Genomic DNA, 18432 nt, shown 5'->3' with positions numbered 1-18432 from the left:
GCCACGCGGTGATTGGCCGAGGGGCGGTGGCGGCGGAAGGGGCGGGGCCCGGGGCGGCTCAGGTGGGACCGGGATGGAGGACCGGGATAAGGGACTGGGATAAGGGAGCGTGTCCCGGCATTAACTCGTGGGCTGGGCGGCATCGGCCCGGGCTAGGGCTAAACCCGACGTGCCTGAGGAAGCGACAGCGAGATACGGAGAGTCCTGCTCCGCCTGCACGGCCCCGGCAGCCTCTGTCCCCTCCTCCATCCTTCCCTCTCTCCTTCCCTCCATCCGTCCTGCTCCGCCCTGCGCCCGATGAGCGAGTGCTTCTCTGCTTGTCCCTGGTATCCTCCCTCCCTCTGTCCGTCCATCACTCCGTCCACCCCGCTCCCCCCTGCCCCGCACCTGCCGTGCAGGTGCTTCCCTGCCTCCCCCGGCAGCCTCCCTCCCTCCGTCCCTGCCTTCCTTCCTTCTCTGCCTTCCTTCCCTCCCTGCCTCCCTCCCTCTCTCCCACCCCGCCTAGCAGGTGCTCCCCTGCCCGGCCGTGCCGGCCCCGTGCCCGCGGCTGATGTTCGGGATGGAAAAGGCTGAGACGGCCCGTGTGTTTATTCAGGCATTGGAACGGGTTGCCCGGGGAGGTGGTGGGGTCGCCATCCCTGGATCTGGCGCTGGGTGATGCGGTTTAGGGGTTACGGTGGTGGACAGTTGGACTGGATGGTCTTAAAGGTCTCTTACAACCTTCATGATTCCATGATTCTGTCAATATCCCTATATCCACACCTCCCTGCTGTCGCTTTGGCTCTTTTGTGCCCTCCTCTTAATAGTTTCTTGTTGTTCTTTTAAGGTGACCTCCCAGATTTCCGTATGGGGCATTTTGTACCCGGCTGAACTCCCGCTAAGGTGACACATCCTGCTTGTGTAATTTCAGGGTTCTGGGCATGCTAACCCTCTGTTACCATCACTTCTCAGGGTTGGGGCAAGAGGGGTTTGGTATGGAGGCTGGATGAAGGAGGAGTAACAAGGTTTCCAGTACTGGGAAGGTGTTTTCTGTCAGAGCAGAGTGGGAGGTGATGCTGGTGACTCACCTGTCTGCCTCAGGCCGTTGTGTGTCTGCTCAGAGGACTCCTCCCTTCTCGTGGGCTCTTTAGAAATGAGATAAATTCACAGGAGCTGAACTGTTTTTACAGTGGGGTAAATCTGCCAGATGGGCAAGATACTCCCACTTGCCTTTCCTCCACTGTGGTTTATAAGCTCTGAGTTCAACTTAAGTTTTATGAGCTCATGTTAAGTTTTCAGGGTGAGTCAGTTGGCACTTAGGGGTCTTTGTTGGCAGTGGTGGTACAGAATTCTAAGATATGCTGAGCTACTGCTTTAAGAGACAGGTGCTAAATTAAAGACTTGTGGAGCTTTAGCAGCACAAAGGGAAACTTTCATAGGAAATTTTCATTCCCTTCCCACTGCTTGGATAAGAAAATGGCTCATGTTTCCTGGGCTCTTAGCCCAGTGATATTTGTGGGGTTCATGTTTACTGGGCAATAGCAGTAGTGTAATGCATTTTACAGTGTGTCTGTGCCACTCCTACTGATTTTCTGGATGTCCCTGCTTGCTCTGTACTTTGGGGACACTGATGTTTCCATATATGTTTGTGCAAGTGACAGGTGGTATAAAGACAGAACTGTGTAGCTCAAATTTTGTGTGTGACCTGGACACTGCTGAGTTATACAATAGTGAACTTCATTCTGAAGTGGGAACTTTTAACTTACTTTTAATCATAACCTCTTCTGGCAAAGTTAGTGTTTTATTCACACGTTATCTTCAATCTATATTTTCTCCCCATTTATAGGAGTACAGTAAAATATTTGTTATGGTAGAATCAGCTGATAGTGAGTATCTGCTGAATTTGTTCCCTTTCACCTTCCCTTGGCTTCCATATATATAATAATTCAGAATTCAATAACAGAGAGAACATCAAATTTCTTAAGTTTGATATTGTTACCATATGATATGACAAAGAATGTTGTTCAAAAAATGAGCCAGTAAATAGAATTCTAAGTTAATTTCACTGATGATCTAATAAAAACTAATCCCCCTTCTCTGAATCAAACTACCTTTCTCCATCTTCCTAGCAGATTCTCTAGGTGTTATGGTGGCTGCTTCTTTAAGGGGATCAATATAATTTGTTCAGGCTTTTCTGTAAAATAGTATTTGAAGAGGCAAATAAAAAGATAGGTCAAAGGTATGTGAGTGAGTGGTCTGTGTATGACTCTCAGAAAATTTGTGGCTTGGATACTTATCACTTGGATTCATTTAGAAGGCTGTCAAGCTGTTCCCTTGGGAATTGGTTGTGAGTTTGTCCCTTTTGCAGAAGGGAAAAAGCAGTTGTAATCTAATGGGGCTTGTTTATGTAAGGAGATTAAATGAACCAGTACTTAAACTGTTATATTAACACCGATGTTAATGAAGAATCTCTTGCAGTAAACTTGTTCTAAGTTTAGAAAGTTTGCTTAGAAAATATAGTTTTAAATTTATTATTTTTATTTTCTTCTTAGTAGCAGCTGCTTGGTTAAATAAGGTCTCCCAAGGATAACATTGTTAATCTCCAAAGATGGCAGCTGTTGCAGGTAATCCACACTTAGTACTCAATATGTTCATTTTGCTTTCTTTTAGCTGACAGACACCGTCTCCTGATGTTACTGCTTGTTATTTGTATGAATTTAATGTATGCAGAAAAGAGTTTGTGGGGTCTATCCTATTATACTTCAGATTTGAAGGAAAAATTTCTTTTACTGGCTAACTTTTATTTCCTAGATAAAAACTAAAACAAAATGCCCCATCCCTGGAAGCGTTCAAGGCCAGGTTGGATGGAGCTCTGAACAACCTGGTCTAGTGGGTGGTGTCCCTGCCCATGGCAGGGGGCTTGGAATGAGATGGTCTTTAAGATACTTTCCAAACCAAACCATACTATGATGACAATCAAGCTTGTCAAGGAAGTTGCTTGGTTTTCAATATTCTGAAAACCTGCTTCATATTTTAAGATACTTTTAGCTCCTGCTGAGGTAACAGTGGGCATTTAGGAAGACAAATGTCCCTATTTTGCGCCATTTGAAGTGAGGATATCTTTTTCCTTATCATACATTTTTGCTTCCACAAGCATGTTATCATATCTGCTATGGTTGGATCAAAATCTCTTATTTTGGGGGTTGCTGGGGGAGGAAATAATTTCTTCTTATGGTTTTCCAGCCTGGCTCTGAAATAGTGATACACACTTGGCATTCAGGGGTGTGTGTTAACTATTCTTTTAAACCCTGAGGACTGGATTCTAGAATGCAATCTGTAATTCATACAGATGCATAATAGGATGTAAAGAGGCAAATTCACTTATGTAGCCCAAGATTTTAGGGAGTATTTACTCACTTTTTTTAGATGTGAAGGGTTGCTTGTCTTCAAAAAAGTGTTTTTTCTCCATATCCAAACCTTGTCCCTATTTCCATCCCCAGAAGATTTTAACTGCTTCTCACATGTAAATGCTTTCTATTAACAATGTTCTCATGTTTTGCTCACCTTGGGATTGGCCTCATCCTCATTTTCACTGGAACTCTTGCAGCTTTAATATCAGGCTTCAGTGTGCTTTCCACTCCTTGACACGCAGCTGCAGGAAAGAAAATAATTCCAGATGTTTCTCTGGAGAGGCACTGCTCTTGAGAAACTGGATTTTTATTTTTTTTCCTCTATTAGTCAACACAGGCAATGATAGTGTTGCATATCTCTCATACAGTGTATCAGAGATGACAGCTTGCAGTGCACCTGTGTGTATATGACCTCCTAATAGAAGAAATAAGTTTTTAAGCCTTGACAAGTATTTTTACATGGCATGTACACTGTTAGATGTTATCATCTTCTCAGTGCCCCTGTCAGGCTGTCTGTTTCTCCAGATGCTTTTTGCTTATGTTTAGTTTTGGATTGTTCTCAGTCAACAAATTACATGCAATTTAAAACTGGGGATTAGCACGTTACTGAAATCTCTGCTGTGCCTTCACCTTGCTTTTCCTTGCAGTGCTAGAGGAGGTGCTGGTTTCTATTGAGAATGAGCTGCAAGCAGTGGAGATGCAGATACAGGAGCTTGTGGATAAACAGCAGGAACTCATTCAAAAGAAGATGAGAGTGAAGGATCTGATAAAACAATCCTCAGGAGATGTGGAGGCAGGTGGAAGTAAAGACACTGAAACCTCAGCCGAGGCATGGAACAAAAAAGGTTTGCAGAGTCAAATTCAAATATCTTAACAGAGAGGTGAACTAATTCAGTAGGGGAAAGTGCATTCATAGAGAGTTTTGTTTGGATAATTATATTGTCCTATTTAATTTTCATCAGCTGAGTGACCTGCTATCCTGCATGGGGTAACGTTTGTACTCTTTGGACATTTCTAAATACTAAACTGAGTTCTGGGCAGAATTATTACAAGAATGGCTTGTCACAACTACTTCTATTCTTTCCTTGTTGCAAAGTCACAACTTGATTTGATTTGCTCTAAGAATTCCAGAGTAAATTTTTATTGCAATACTTGTGTACTTAAATTATATTGCAGGGCTAAGAGTTGGACTTGATTCTTGTGGGTCCCTTCCAATTCAGAATATTCTGTGATTCTGTGGTATTGCAATACTTACATTCCCACTTTGTGCTCTAAAAATAATTGCTCTGGATCGTCTCAAGACTTGAGAATAACAGTTTTGCACTCTGAGTTCTTTCCTGCTTGAGTGGGTAGGACATTGGTGGTGTTTGACATGGGTTATGCAGCTTCACTATCGTTCCAAATTAATGCAAATTAGATGGATGCTGACTGCCAAATTAATGTAGAATACATTAGTATGATGGAGTTAGTGCAAGAGGCAAGTGCCCCATGGTGGTCTGAGGGCTGCTGTCCTTTTGGAAGTGCTGTCTTTTCAAGTTCAACATTAAATGACATCTTGGATAGTTGGTGGGTCTTGACCACATTATGCCTTGCCAAATTTGACTCAGATATTTTAATTATTTTTCCCCTCCTTTTTTACTTCAGTTGCAATTTGGAAATGTCTGTATCTATTGTATGTATTTGCTTTTTTTGCTTTTTTTAAAAATGAAATTATTTTGTAGTTTAATCCGTATTTATCTATATTTGAGACAACTGCTATGCATATGTAAGAATACTGATACTTTATAATTGCAAATTGATGCTATTGAACAAATTATTTGTTTTGGGTAGCTCTGTGCCTAATTCTCTCCTGTTGTGCTTTGAAAACCAACATCTTTGCAATCCCATGCTGAGTGCACGTTGAATAAGAGCAGTGGCTAAATTTAGTCCCAGTATAAAGCTCATGGAAGTCAGTGGGAAGCTTTTCTTGGGTATAGAGAGCCTGGAATCTTGGCTGTGCTCTTTGTAAACTTCTTTGTGATGTCCCAGAATTTAATTCTTGTATTGCATGTGGTGTAACCTGGGGTTCCCACGGTTTTTCTGCATTTTAATTTTAATGGTATGAAAATAGTTCATACCATTGCATCTGAAATTTAACTTTTTACAATATTATCTCTTTAAATAATGCAGTCTTTAGCTCTTTATTGAAAAAAATACATTGGAGTGATTATTTTGGGGAAGATTAAACTTTCCTCCCACCTTTTTAGTAAATGCTTATTATTGATGGAATATATGGGAAAAAATACATCCCTGTTTCATTATACTATTTGTAATTGCTTCATTTGTATGAGGGAAGCGTTTGGACAACTGTTGCAGGGCTCAGGGTCTGGTTTGATTTATTTCCAGGGTGGGCTTCTCATTTCCAGTTAATTTTGGACTAATGAGTTAACATGGTCGTTAGGACTTTGAAGTTCTTCATCTGCTTGTGAGTTTTTTTGCATTAGTTCACATTTATGTGCAATGAGAGCTTTGATCTGGGGGTGGACTGTGTTTACATTTTATAGAGTTTCCAAAAGTCCACCCTAGAAACTGGTTTAAATGGACTCAGGCTGTGTATGGCTTTTTCTGTACCATTATTGAATCTTTAAACACTTTCCCAGAACTTAAAATTGTGTTGCTTCCTGATTTAGTTATTGAATATGTAAATTACCCTTCCTTCTTATATTTCAACTTGCTTATGAAACATGTTTGTTGTTGTGGTTTTTTTTTTCCCTTAAACAGATTTTCCATGGTATGAGAAGATAAAAACTGCACTGCAGGGCAAATTTAAACTCCAGAAGTTTAGGTCACTGCAACTTGAAACAGTAAATGCTGCAATGGCAGGAAAGGATATATTTCTTGTCATGCCTACAGGTGGTGGCAAGAGCCTTTGCTACCAGTTACCAGCTGTCTGTTCTGATGGTATGTAAGGAAAAAAAAAGGACATACATAAAGAAGTGCATTTATTTTCTCTGTTTTATAGGTATGTGGAAAATGACCACTATGTTGGTGTCTGATATCACAGTATGGGGGGAAAAAAGAGCAACTGCATGAGATAGGTTTGCTAGAAATATTTTCTTTACTCTCTTTATTTTCTCTGAAGCAGCAATAGCTGCTTTAAATTATTTAAATCTAAATCATATCTCCAAGGCACATATTTTATCAAGATTCTACTCAATACATTTTATTATTAAACACTGAAAGAACTTTTAAAAAGTTTGTCACTATTTTTTCCTTCTTTCTTTTTTAATTCAATACACAGACTGTAAAGTATTGAAGTATGGATATCTATCATTTGTCTCTTCCACTCTGAAGCTTGAGCTTCAGATTATTTGGGATAATAATTTTTAAAAATAAGTATCCAGTTCTAGTTTCTAAGCTTTTTTTGGTGGTTTTGTTTGATTGGTTTGGTTTTGGTTGGGTTTTTTTTTTTTACATAACCCATCCAATTGCATGGAACTTTATTTATTTACAAAGACCAAATTTACCATTACCTACCACTGCTTAGTTCTGTGGTAAATTTACCTCATGACTGAGATATCCAACTTGCTTTGGTTTGTATATTGATTTTTATACTCTGTTTGTTGCAGCCCATTGCTTGTGGTCTAGATCCTAAGAGGAGGTGCGTGTGATGGACATTTAATAAGAATTATCCCAGTGTGATCTGGCACTCACTTGTCAGCTATTTTGGAAGGGAATCTGCTGCTGTGTATGAAGCTTAAGCTTACATTTGGCAGTTTCTTGAGAGCAGGGCTGATGCATTAGTAAAAAGTGTTAGAGGAGATATTTGTGACATGTGAAGTGTTCAGTTGGCACAATGATTGATTGTTACAGGTTTCACACTCGTGATATGTCCTTTGATATCTCTTATGGAAGATCAGCTCATGGTTTTGGAACAGCTTGGTATTTCTGCAGCTTTATTAAATGCCTCAAGCAGCAAGGTATGTTTAACTGCCAAGTCTTCATGGTTTTTGTGCTGTATGTGCTGGTGTCTTACCTCTGTGTTGCTTGTGAATATTGAATGGATGACACAGATTTACCAGCTAATGCTGTTCTGTCAACAGTATCTTGCCAGCAAGGTGCTGTGATATGGGTAACATGAGTGAGCATCTTGTGTTCTTGTTTTAATTACATCAACAAACATGGAAACCAACAGCTTCCATGGAATAGATTTCTTGGGGCTGTTTAGAGGATGTGAAGTACCTTTGGCCGGTGTGTGTTGTAAATTTTTACTCGGTTTCTAGGCTTGGAGTAGGTGATTTTTGTCAACTAGTAACATGATGAGCCCTGCAGGCTTTGACATTACTATGTATCTCTCTTTAGGATGGAAAGCTGTTCGATCCAGAGGCCAAAAAGCAACTTATTTCCCAACTTAGTCTGTTATTAGTCAATTGCTTTTTAAAGTGAAATATATTTTCCTGACTAGCAAGAGGCTGGGATCATTAACTTTGCAGGTGACACTGGATTTGATAAGTCAGTGGCTTGATGCAATGTGCAAACTTGAAGCCTGCTTTGAGGCAAAACATTTTGAAAATTCAGTAATAAAGACCACGGTTGTGTGCAAGAAATTATTTTACACTTGTAGTACCACTGGCACATTTGGTACATTATCATGGCAGGGGGGTTGGAACCAGGTGATCTTTCAGGTCCCTTCCAACCCAGGCCCCTCTATGATTCTGTGATGATCATGCTTCTACTGTATGATCAGATTATGGCAGAGAAGTATCCCAGCTGCCAACTGTTACAGTTTACTGGGAAAATACTGATACCACATGATGAAGCAAAGACAAATATTCAATACTCTGCCTTTTCAAAGTTCCACCAGAGATTTTCCAAGTCTTAAAATGAACATTTTATATATAACAATCTTCTCCAGAGGTTTACAGTACTGGTAAATACCGTGTAACAGTTTGTCAGTCTCTGTTAATTACCCCTTCTGAATTGCTAATCACCTCATAAGAGCCTTAGCACTAAGCAACTTGAGCGTGCTGTCCCAGTTTGTTACCCGCTGATGTCTCCTTTTGTTTTGAACAGGAGCACGTGAAGTGGGTCCACAGCGAAATGCTAAACAGGAATTCACAACTGAAGCTCATTTATGTGACCCCAGAGAAGATTGCAAAGAGCAAGATGTTCATGTCCAAGCTGGAGAAGGCTTACCAGGCTGGGTGTCTGGCTCGTGTTGCTGTGGATGAGGTCCATTGCTGCAGTCAGTGGGGCCATGACTTCAGGCCTGGTATACTCCTCAGAAACCCAGTCTGCAGGGTTATTCAGGCATTAACAAATAATTGGGCCTGAAATAAAGCTGCTTTCTTCATGTGTTGAGTAAATTCTTAGTGTATCACTAGGACCTCTGTTGGCTCAAGGAATTTAATTCACAAATGACTGTATCCTTGCCCAGGAGCGAAGTGCGTGCAAATAGGGATGATTTCAACTTAGATTTTTCTGTCAGTGTTCTGAAAAACTCCTTATTCGTTTCACTTTAATTGGAGCTTCATAAAATCAACGTTTTTGGCTGCTGTCTCTAATATGGACAGTACAGTTATCTTTAATCTACTGCTACATGAAAAAGTATCATTCTGTACACTGTTCCCTGGCACTTTAGGTGGCAGAGGTAGAGCACTTTGTAAATTCATGAGATATATTTTAACCACCTCTAAAGCAATTGGAAACAAATGCCCTTGACTTGCAGGGGAAGAAAGTGTGCTTCAGTCTCTTCCCTGTCTTGGCAGCTTTAGAATATTGTTACTGGTTACTGTTTCTTTGCCTTTGAAAGAAAACCTGATTTGAAGCAATATGAACTGTAAAATCAACCTTTGCAGTTTTGCTAAACAGTGTTGTCAGAGCCAAGAGCCATGACAGTTAAACAGGCAGTGTGGCATTTGGATATGCACCTCTGGCTGCATTTCTGTTTTAAGGCAGCAAGTGATTGTCAGTATTGAGCCTTTAAAATCTTTCCTTATTACAGTCTGGTCTACGTATCCAAATTCCACATTGCTTATTTATTAGCAAAGCTGTGTTTACTCAAAAGCTGTTTGTAAAAACAGACTGGCAAAATAACCCAAATGCTGGTTAATGTGATGCCACTCACATTTTCCTAACTTGAAGAACTTCTATTTCCAGATATCTTGCCTTCTGAATTGTCTGATAATTGCAGCCTTCCAGTACCTGAAGGGAGCCTACAAGATAGATGGAGAGAGACTATTTACAAGAAAATGTAGTGACAGAACAAGGAGAAATAGCTTCAAACTGACAGAGAGTGGGTTTAGATTAGATATTAGGAGAAAATTCTTTACTGTGAGGGTAATGAGGCACTGGCACAGGTTGCCCAGAGAAGCTGTGGCTGCCCCATCCCTGGAAGTGTTTAAGTCCAGGTTGGATGGGGCTCTGAGCAACCTGGTCTAGTGGAAGGTGCCTTGCCCATGGCAGGGGGGTTGGAACTAGATACTTTTTCGTGTTCCTTCCAACCTAAACCATTCTGTGATTCTGTAAAATTGAATTAGAAGACGTCTACTTTGGTAACTGCAGTATTATCCCACTGGATACTATCTACATAAATATCTCCTTATTTCCACATTGTTTGTTTTTTTTCTGCTTAGACTACAAGTCTCTTGGTATCTTGAAAAGACAGTTTCCCAATACTCCCTTGATTGGACTGACAGCAACAGCTACAAATCATGTTTTAAAGGATGCTCAGAAAATTTTGCATGTTCAGAAGTGCATTACCTTTACTGCCTCGTTCAACCGGCCCAACCTGTACTATGAGGTAGGTCTGTGTTCAGCTGCATTGCTGTCGTGTTGCCTCCTGTAAGGTACAGCTGATGAGTTTTAGAGTAGATTTTTTTAGACTAGATTTTAATAATCAACAGCTTTTTAGTGATTGATGGTGTTATTTGATTGCTTCATGTTGCTGAACCCGCTGTCCTCTGCTGAGGGACTTGGGCTGCTCTGTCTGTGTGAGCAAGGCTTAGCAGACAGCAGTGTGTGCAGGAGAGAGGCAAGCAGCAGGCTCAAACTGCTGCAACCTGCTGGAAAATATGTCCTCTGATGGCAAAAATTATTGTGTCATGCTGCATTTTCAATTTGGCCACAGGTTATTTTATTTTTCTTGATGATGAGGAAAACTTATGGGTTTGTTTTTCTGTGGACTTTTGAGTTGTAGTCTGACTGTACACAAAAAGAATTTTTGTTAAATGGCAGAATAGTTTTGTTTGTCATACTGTAAGAAATAGAGTAACAGGATTGTTTGACACACTGTGTGCTCACTTGAACTCTGACATATGTGTATTTTACTTCTGAGGTTCGGCATAAGCCTTCAAATAATGAAGATTTCATTGAGGACATAGTTAAAACCATTAATGGAAGATACAAAGGACTGTCAGGTAAAAAATGTCAAAAAAAGTGCACATATTATTTTTCATAATCTTAAACGTTACAGATGTTGGGATGTTTTCAACTGATCCTGAAATGTGTAAAGAAATAAATTCTACCTTCATATTACATTAAAGATCCAGCATTAGAATAAATGAAATTTCATAAGATCCATACCTTGAACAGTTTCTCTCCTCATTTATTAGTGTTTAAATCTCTTTACTGCCTACTTGTATCTTCTGAAGTATTGAAATAGAATGTTGATGTATATAGAACAATGTTCCCATAGATAGGAATAACAGGAATTTTTAAGATCATAAAAACAGTTGTACATGTGTCATTGAATATCTGTGTCAGGAGACTTAGTATCTTTGATGCTTCTTTTTCATATTTGATTATAAGATTCATCTATTATTTAGTGCCCCCAATGGGTGTTGTAGGTTGATTTGTGTTGAAAGCAGAACTGTGTAAGTTGGACTTGGTGTAATCAGTGAATTATGTATTGCAAATTAAGAGGAGGGACATCTTGCAAAGGCAGCAGAACTCGGTTTTCCAGAGCAGCAATCTGTCCCTGTCTCTGCTGTGAGCTCTGTGGATGTGATGAGCAGCTTCTAAGGAGCTGTGCCAAGATGATCACAAGATGATCATGGCCTTGTGTGTAATCCCTGACTTAGCCCAGACTGACTAATGACAAAAAGCAGATTTATCTGAAACCTCAGGTGAGATGCCAAAGATGTCATAAGGAACAGCACCTCTTTACATAACCTTTCGTAAGCATTGTCCTCCATTAACATTAATAGAACACTCCCATGATTATGTGGATTGACAACCATATTTCTTCTTTAGCCTACAAGTCCAAGCTGATAATTGAAGATTCCTTCATGGATACAAATACTGCAGACTGAATAGACACAAAGACTGTATAATTCTTTTTATGCATTATTTTTAAGTTAATAAAACTTTCACAATTGTTTTTAAGTATTGGGGATTGTTTGGCTTTTTCAAGGCATTACAATGATGGATCTTTCACTTTTGTGCAGGAATTGTTTACTGTTTTTCTCAGAAGGATTCTGAGCAGGTTACTGTGAGTTTGCAGAAACTGGGAATCAAGGCAGGGACTTACCATGCAAACATGGATGCTAAATATAAAACCAAAGTTCATAAAGGATGGGCAGCAAATCAAATCCAGGTTAAGTAGATACTTTTCTTGGACTTATGTCTCATTCAAACAAATTGTATTTTGGTACCCTAATGGTTTCTTAATCTCTTTTTTTCAGGTTGTAGTGGCAACTGTTGCTTTTGGCATGGGAATTGATAAACCTGATGTGAGGTTTGTAATTCATCATTCTATGAGCAAATCCATGGAGAACTACTACCAAGAGAGTGGACGTGCAGGTGGGAAATGGCTTTTGCAAGGCCACCATTTACATCCATTAAACCAGTAAAATTGTACTTCAATTTTTCAGCCATTTGTGCAAAGTCTCTTGTCTCTGAGACAGGTTTCAAAGTGTATAATGACACTCTGCCTCTGTAAAGAGGCTTTAAAGCGAATATAAACTGCATTCATGATCTCAGGCCTCTGTTGCAGTATAACAAGGAGTAACTGGGTACCCAGCCCTTCACTCAGCTCTTTTTAATTACTTGATTTTTATGACAATCGGTGGCTTACCAGAATGGATGTATGATTTTTTAGTTATTTTCCTATGTCTAGAAACTGGGCTGTGTGATTTGCTCCAGTTGTCTCTAGATGATGTCTAATCATCATATGAATTTCAGTGGCCACAAGAATACAAGTAGGATAGGGAGTATGGAGCAGGGAACTTTAAGGAGTGATCAATGTACAGCAGAATAAATAGCTGTTGTGGCTAAAAAAATGTTTAGTGGTGTTCTGGTTTTTTGATCTTATGCATCATTACTTTTTCAAAAGCAGAGTTGAATCTACATGGAAAAAAGCTTTTCAGGGACCTTGAGGGGCAACTGGTCGAGATTTTAATTTTGTGTTCATTTTAATGCATTGCAGGTAGAGATGACCAAAAAGCTGACTGCATTTTGTATTATGGTTTTGGAGATATATTCAGGATCAGCTCAATGGTAGTGATGGAAAATGTCGGGCAAGAGAAGCTCTATGATATGGTATCTTACTGCCAAAATATGAACAAGTAAGTTACTGTAGTGGCTGGGTTGCTTAGTCTTTAAATAGTCTATTTTTGTTAGGTTCTTTAGAGGGCATTTGAAAAAAAAAAACCAAAACAACCCAAAACAAAACCAAAGCCCAACCCATCACCAAACAAAACCACTCACAAGAACAAACTTGCCAGCTTCAGGATAAAATTTTGGAAGAAGTGAAATACCTGTCAGCCAACACTGTTTGGATTTCAAATCCCATCCAGAGGAAAAATTGGAATGCTTTGGTTTTTACTCTAATGTACAAGTGTTTAATGGCCATATAGGAATCCACATGTGCTTAATGCTTTATCTACTGCACTGAGCTATTGGGAATACTTCATGGAAAACACTTGTATCCATGTTGTGGACTCTGTTAGCCTCAGTCTAAGAATGAGTTCATATTCTTAGGATTTTTCATTCTGTTGAAATTGCAGATTATGCTTTTCTGCTTTGACCAAACCGTTCCTACATCGCTGTCAGCTCATTATTCCTGTTGGCATAACTGACAGGGAATACTGTGTTGCAGTATTTGTTTTCTGATTTTTTCCTGAGATAATTCTTCATGCTAGTCTTGAGCTGTCCCAAGGGCCCCTCTTGTTGCCATTCTCATGGTTTATAACCCTTGGGTTCCATAGTCCCTCTCTGCTCTCCCAGGTGTCGCCGGGTGCTCATAGCCCATCACTTTGATGAGGTGTGGGATTCTGCAAACTGCAACAGAATGTGTGATAACTGCTGCAGAGAGAACGGTGAGTAAAGGACAGAGAACGTGGGAAAAGATGGCTTAAGGAAATATATCTAGTTTAGAAAAACTATAAGCAAATTTTGTGAACTCTGCTTGTAATACCCCCTGTTTTCGAGGCACAAATTTTGTTATGCATTTCAGCCTTTGGTGTTGCCAAGTTCAGGGTGTTTAGCAGGATACTTCCTGGTTTGGTTTTCTGCCAAACACTTTGGTATCCTTCGGTCTCAGCTGTTCCCCTGTTCCCAAAAGGTAAGCTGGGGCAAAGGAAGATTGGCTTACCTGTTTAAAAAAGATTCTGGTGTAGGAGTCAGGGTTTGTTTTAGGGTTTGGGTGTAAAAGGTTTATTTGAGGAGGAGCCCCTTGCTTTCTGCATGCCAAACTGTTCATATTTAGGCTCTGAGAAGGTACAGTTTGCACATCCTCTCACTACTTCCCTGGTAAAATCCCTGAGGATTTCAGTGCCACATGCTTATGAATTGTACCTGTGTCAGGACTGTGCATGACAGGTGTGCAGAACAGCTGAGCACACTAACTCAGGGCTTTGCTCTGTGTTAGCCCTAACAGCACAATGTCTGTCCAGCCTGTGCTCTTCTTTTGGAAAAAAGCTGGGATCATAAGAGTGAAGGCACAGAGGGAGGTTGGGAGGTAAGCCAAAACAAGACCAGCTGCATGATAAGAGGATGGTTTCAGTAGAATGTGGTTCTGGGATATCAGTTCTTTTGCTGTTTTGGCCACAAACATCCTGAGGTTGTTGGGGGGTCATTCTTGCTTTAATTGTCATTTTTGGTACTTGTCAGAAAGCTGAAAGTCACAAAAGATGCACAAAACATCTGTTGCTGCATTTATAAAGTGAGCACTGTGGTTTAGACATAGGAAAGCCCCTAAGAAGCTAGAAACTCTGAAAGTAGTGCCGAGAGAAAATTGGTCTTGGGCATCTCTAACTGGACACACAAAACCACCTTATAATTCTTTAAGGACCAGGTGTATATTTGTAATATGAGGAGATGGTATTTTGCACATATTGCATACCTGTTGCAAAAAGGATTTGGATAATATAGTGATCAACACTTGAAAAAACTTAAGAACAACTCTGTATTCAAAGCTATTCTCATAACTAGGCTTAATTTCCATCTACATGTTTTGAGATGTAAAGTAGACAAAAATTTAACTTTTTTTTTTCTTTATACAGTTAATTATATAATAAAACTGTTTTGCAAAATCATGCAAGTGACAATGTCTTGTTATCTTCTAGTTAGAAATGGGGTTTATTTGAAATTTTATACTGGGATCAGAGGTTGGGAAGAGCACGGAACTGGCTTGTACCCAAGGCTTACAGGAGCCATGTGGTGAAATATAGTTGAAATATATCCTGTTTACTGCTGGTTCACCCCCAGGGCCTTTTGATACACAGTCAAGGTCTGAGGAAACCTTGCAGCAGTACTCGTTTTTCAGTACTTAATTCTTAGTATTGGAGGAGGCACTTGGGGTAATTCTGTGCCATAATCTGATCATGCACAAGAGGGGTGATCATTATGCTTAGAATAATTATTGGTGAAGCTTATTTTTATAATGTAATTAACACCTTTTTTTCTGTCTCATTTTGTCCATAAGTGTCTTGAGAGAATAAATGTCTCACTTATATTCTTCACTCCCTCTGTGCTCTCTGATCTTGTCATAATAAACACTGTGGGTGAGGAAAAGGGATCCAGCTGTAACATAGTAACCACCTTGCAAATTCTGTGCTTCCTAAATGCTTCTTTGAAATAATCTGTGTGGTTTGTAACATTAAATACAAGTAGAAATGTTTGCCAGATGGGAGTTTCAATAATGAAGTAGAAAGACAGATGTGAGTACAAATATATCCTAATGGTCAGAGGGGAAAGTTACAGCTTTATTTGTTAAGTTAGTTTTAAAACAAAAAAAAAACAAAAACAAAAACAAAAACAAAACAACAAAACAAAACAAAAGATTGCTATTATGCAGCAGATATGTATTTATCTATCTCTAAATATATAAAAGTATATACATGTATTTATGGATACTATCTAAATAACCATAAATAACTTGCTATTTAAATATTCTTTCACTTTTATCTGCAGCATGTGAGAAGATGGATGTAACAGGATACTGCAGGGATCTAATCAAGATACTTGAGCAAGCTGAAAGCATGAGTGAGAAACTCACCCCACTGAAACTAATTGATGCATGGTCTGGGAAAGGTGTGTCCAAGTTCAGGGTGGCTGAAGTTACTCCACCAAAGCACCCTCGAGAGGAACTGGAGAGAATTATTGCCCATCTACTGCTGCAGCAGTATCTGAAGTAAGATGATTAGTTTTGTTTTGTTTGTTTTGAATTTTTTAAATGTCTAGTAGTCATTTTTCTTTATTCTTTTGTTACTTCTGTATAGCATTAATGGATACATTCCACAGTCTTGTTGTTAGCCTTTGTTTCAGGTGCACTTAACGTATTTTTAAAACTCCACACATATTACTATGTTTCCACTTTAAAAGTTGGAGGAACATTTGCAGTGCTGCATCTTGGGCAATTTTAAAAAGCTGTGGATAAGGAAAGCAAAAGGGGTTGTCCACATAAAGTCTAAGTCGGGACAGGCTGGCAAATGTGGAAAGTGGTACCCAGAAATGTTGAGAAAGCATAGTGAAAATAACAGTCCTGCTTTTGTAAGTTGGCTGTCAGTGTTTTGTCTGCTCTGCAAGTTCCAAGAATATGTAAAAATCAAATATTTAATCCTTTTATTTTTGTCTTAATTCTTTTTTGCATCTGTTTGTACAGCTGACTTTTTTTATACTATTAAGAGAGTGAGAAGATGACTTGCTACATCTTTTTTTCCTCATTTTCCTCCATGTCTTCCAAGAGGTGTCTGAGTGTGTGTGTAAAGGTCCACAAACTGAATTATGTTAAATATTGACCAGACTGGCTCCAAGTTAACTGACTGTCCACTTGAATAAATAAAGCAGAACCAAGCTAGTATTTGGAACAGTCAACAGAAGGGTTCATGTGTCCCTTTTGTCATGGAAAGGGTTGTCAAGATTGAACAGGATGCCCAGGGAAGCGGTGGAGTCACCATCGCTGGAGGCATTCACAGTATGTGTGGATGTGGCACTTGAGGATGTGGTTTAGTGGTGGTGCTGGGCTGATGGTTGGACTTGATGATCTTAGAGGTCTTTTCCAACCTTTTAATGATGCTGTGATTTTTTTCCCCTGCATGGTCAAGCCTGTCTTTGTCTCCAGCCTTCCCTTGTAACACTGATTTAATTCATGCAGGGAAGACTTCAGCTTCACGGCATTTGCTACAATATCCTACCTGAAGGTGGGACCCAAAGCCCATCTGCTGAGAAACGAGGCCCATGTCATCACTATAGAGGGGATAACAAACAGGAAGAGTGTTCACAAGGTATTTATATCTCTACTGATTTGTTATGTAGATATCTGCTCCATTATAGCTTATTTGAATAGTTTGGTATCTGCTCAAAGTATTTTTGTAGCAATGCAATCAACAGGAATTTAAAAAGACCTCATAAGTATTTTTTCTGTCATGCAGGAACGTGGAAAAAGAAGGAAAACAATGTTAGAATTCTAACAGACTTGTTTATAACTTACAGGTCAAACCATCTCAACCTTCAAATTCAAAAGGAAGCAGCGAAAATGCTCAGACTGTTTCAAAGGCTGTCCAGGATTCAGGGGGGAAGAAGTTACAGGAGCATAAGCGGCCTGGCTGTGGGTCTAACTTAAAAGCAAAGAAGCCAAAGCTTGAGGCAGGTGGAGTTGACCAACCAGTGGTTATTGACTGAGTTTCACAGACTACATTTAGGATCTAATCACGCTTACTTCTCCACGGACAATGCAGTAAGTTCACTTTGTGCTTTAGTAATTTCTTTTCCTTTTTTTTTTAAATAAAAACCAAACAGGGAAACAAGTTATCTAAAAAAAGTCCAGCACTGAAGGGAAAAATATTTCATAGAATCATAGAACCAGCTGGGTTGGAAGGGACCTCTGAGATCATCAAGTCCAACCCTTGATCCACTACTGCTGCGGTTATTAGACCATGGCACTGATGCCACATCCAGTCTTACCTTAAAAACCTCCAGGGACGGAGAATCCACCACTTCCCTGGGCAGCCCATTCCAATGCCTGATTACCCTCTCTGTAAAGAATTTCTTCCTGCTATCTAACCTAAACCTCCCCTGGCACAGCTTAAGGCCATGCCCTCTTGTCTTGCTGATAGTTGCCTGGGAGGAGAGACCAACCCCCACCTGGCTACAACCTCCTGTCAGGGAGTTGTAGAAAGCGATGAGGTCTCCTCTGAGCCTCCTCTTCTCCAGGCTGAACAGCCCCAGCTCCCTCAGCCTCTCCTCATAGGACTTGTGCTCAAGTCCCTTCACCAGCCTTGTTGCTCTCTTCTGGACCTGCTCCAGCCCCTCAATATCCTTCCTCAACTGAGGGGCCCAGAACTGGACACAGCACTCCAGGTGTGGCCTCACCAGTGCTGAGTACAGGGGAAGAATCACTTCCTTGGACCTGTTGGCCACACTGTTCCTGATCCAGGCCAGGATGCCATTGGCCTTCTTGGCCACCTGGGCACACTGCTGGCTCATGTTCAGCTTCCTGTCAATCCAAACTCCCAGTTCCTTTTCTGCCTGGCTGCTCTCCAGCCACTCTGTCCCCAGCCTGTAGCGCTGCAGGGGGTTGTTGTGGCCAAAGTGCAGGACCCAGCACTTGGCCTTGTTGAAC

At 40.3% G+C, this 18432-nt stretch overlaps 1 protein-coding gene across 6 annotated transcripts; it reads left to right on the top strand.

The window, feature by feature from the left end:
* Positions 1 to 75: 75 nt before the first annotated feature.
* Positions 76 to 17628, top strand: RECQL (RecQ like helicase). 6 transcript variants are annotated; one of them, XM_027726681.2, is made up of 16 exons: positions 76 to 326; positions 827 to 882; positions 2535 to 2603; positions 4037 to 4234; positions 6150 to 6329; positions 7242 to 7348; positions 8442 to 8640; positions 10004 to 10170; positions 10705 to 10786; positions 11816 to 11964; positions 12053 to 12170; positions 12796 to 12934; positions 13596 to 13687; positions 15783 to 16002; positions 16966 to 17095; positions 17304 to 17628. In XM_027726681.2, exons 3-16 carry the CDS (start codon positions 2588 to 2590, stop codon positions 17490 to 17492), a joined length of 1986 nt encoding a protein of 661 aa, XP_027582482.1. In that variant the 5' UTR covers positions 76 to 326; positions 827 to 882; positions 2535 to 2587; the 3' UTR covers positions 17493 to 17628. The 6 variants fall into 6 exon arrangements, with proteins under 6 accessions (XP_027582482.1, XP_039239189.1, XP_039239188.1 ...); XM_039383255.1 differs by having other exon boundaries at positions 2532 to 2603; XM_039383254.1 differs by having other exon boundaries at positions 596 to 882; positions 2532 to 2603.
* Positions 17629 to 18432: the final 804 nt, after the last annotated feature.

The sequence above is a fragment of the Pipra filicauda genome, unplaced genomic scaffold, assembly GCF_003945595.2.
Source record: "Pipra filicauda isolate LSUMZ 115617 unplaced genomic scaffold, ASM394559v2 scaffold2_size9829703_pilon, whole genome shotgun sequence".
Lineage (NCBI taxonomy): Eukaryota > Metazoa > Chordata > Aves > Passeriformes > Pipridae > Pipra > Pipra filicauda.
This window is presented reverse-complemented; position numbering and strand designations above follow the sequence as displayed.

What these genes read in the sequence shown, in the direction of transcription:
- RECQL (XM_027726681.2), top strand. An exon ending in GGGCCATGACTTCAGGCCTG is followed by an intron (nt 8,641 to 10,003) that starts GTATACTCCTCA and finishes TTTTCTGCTTAG; the next exon opens with ACTACAAGTCTCTTGGTATC. An exon ending in CCAAGAGAGTGGACGTGCAG is followed by an intron (nt 12,171 to 12,795) that starts GTGGGAAATGGC and finishes AATGCATTGCAG; the next exon opens with GTAGAGATGACCAAAAAGCT.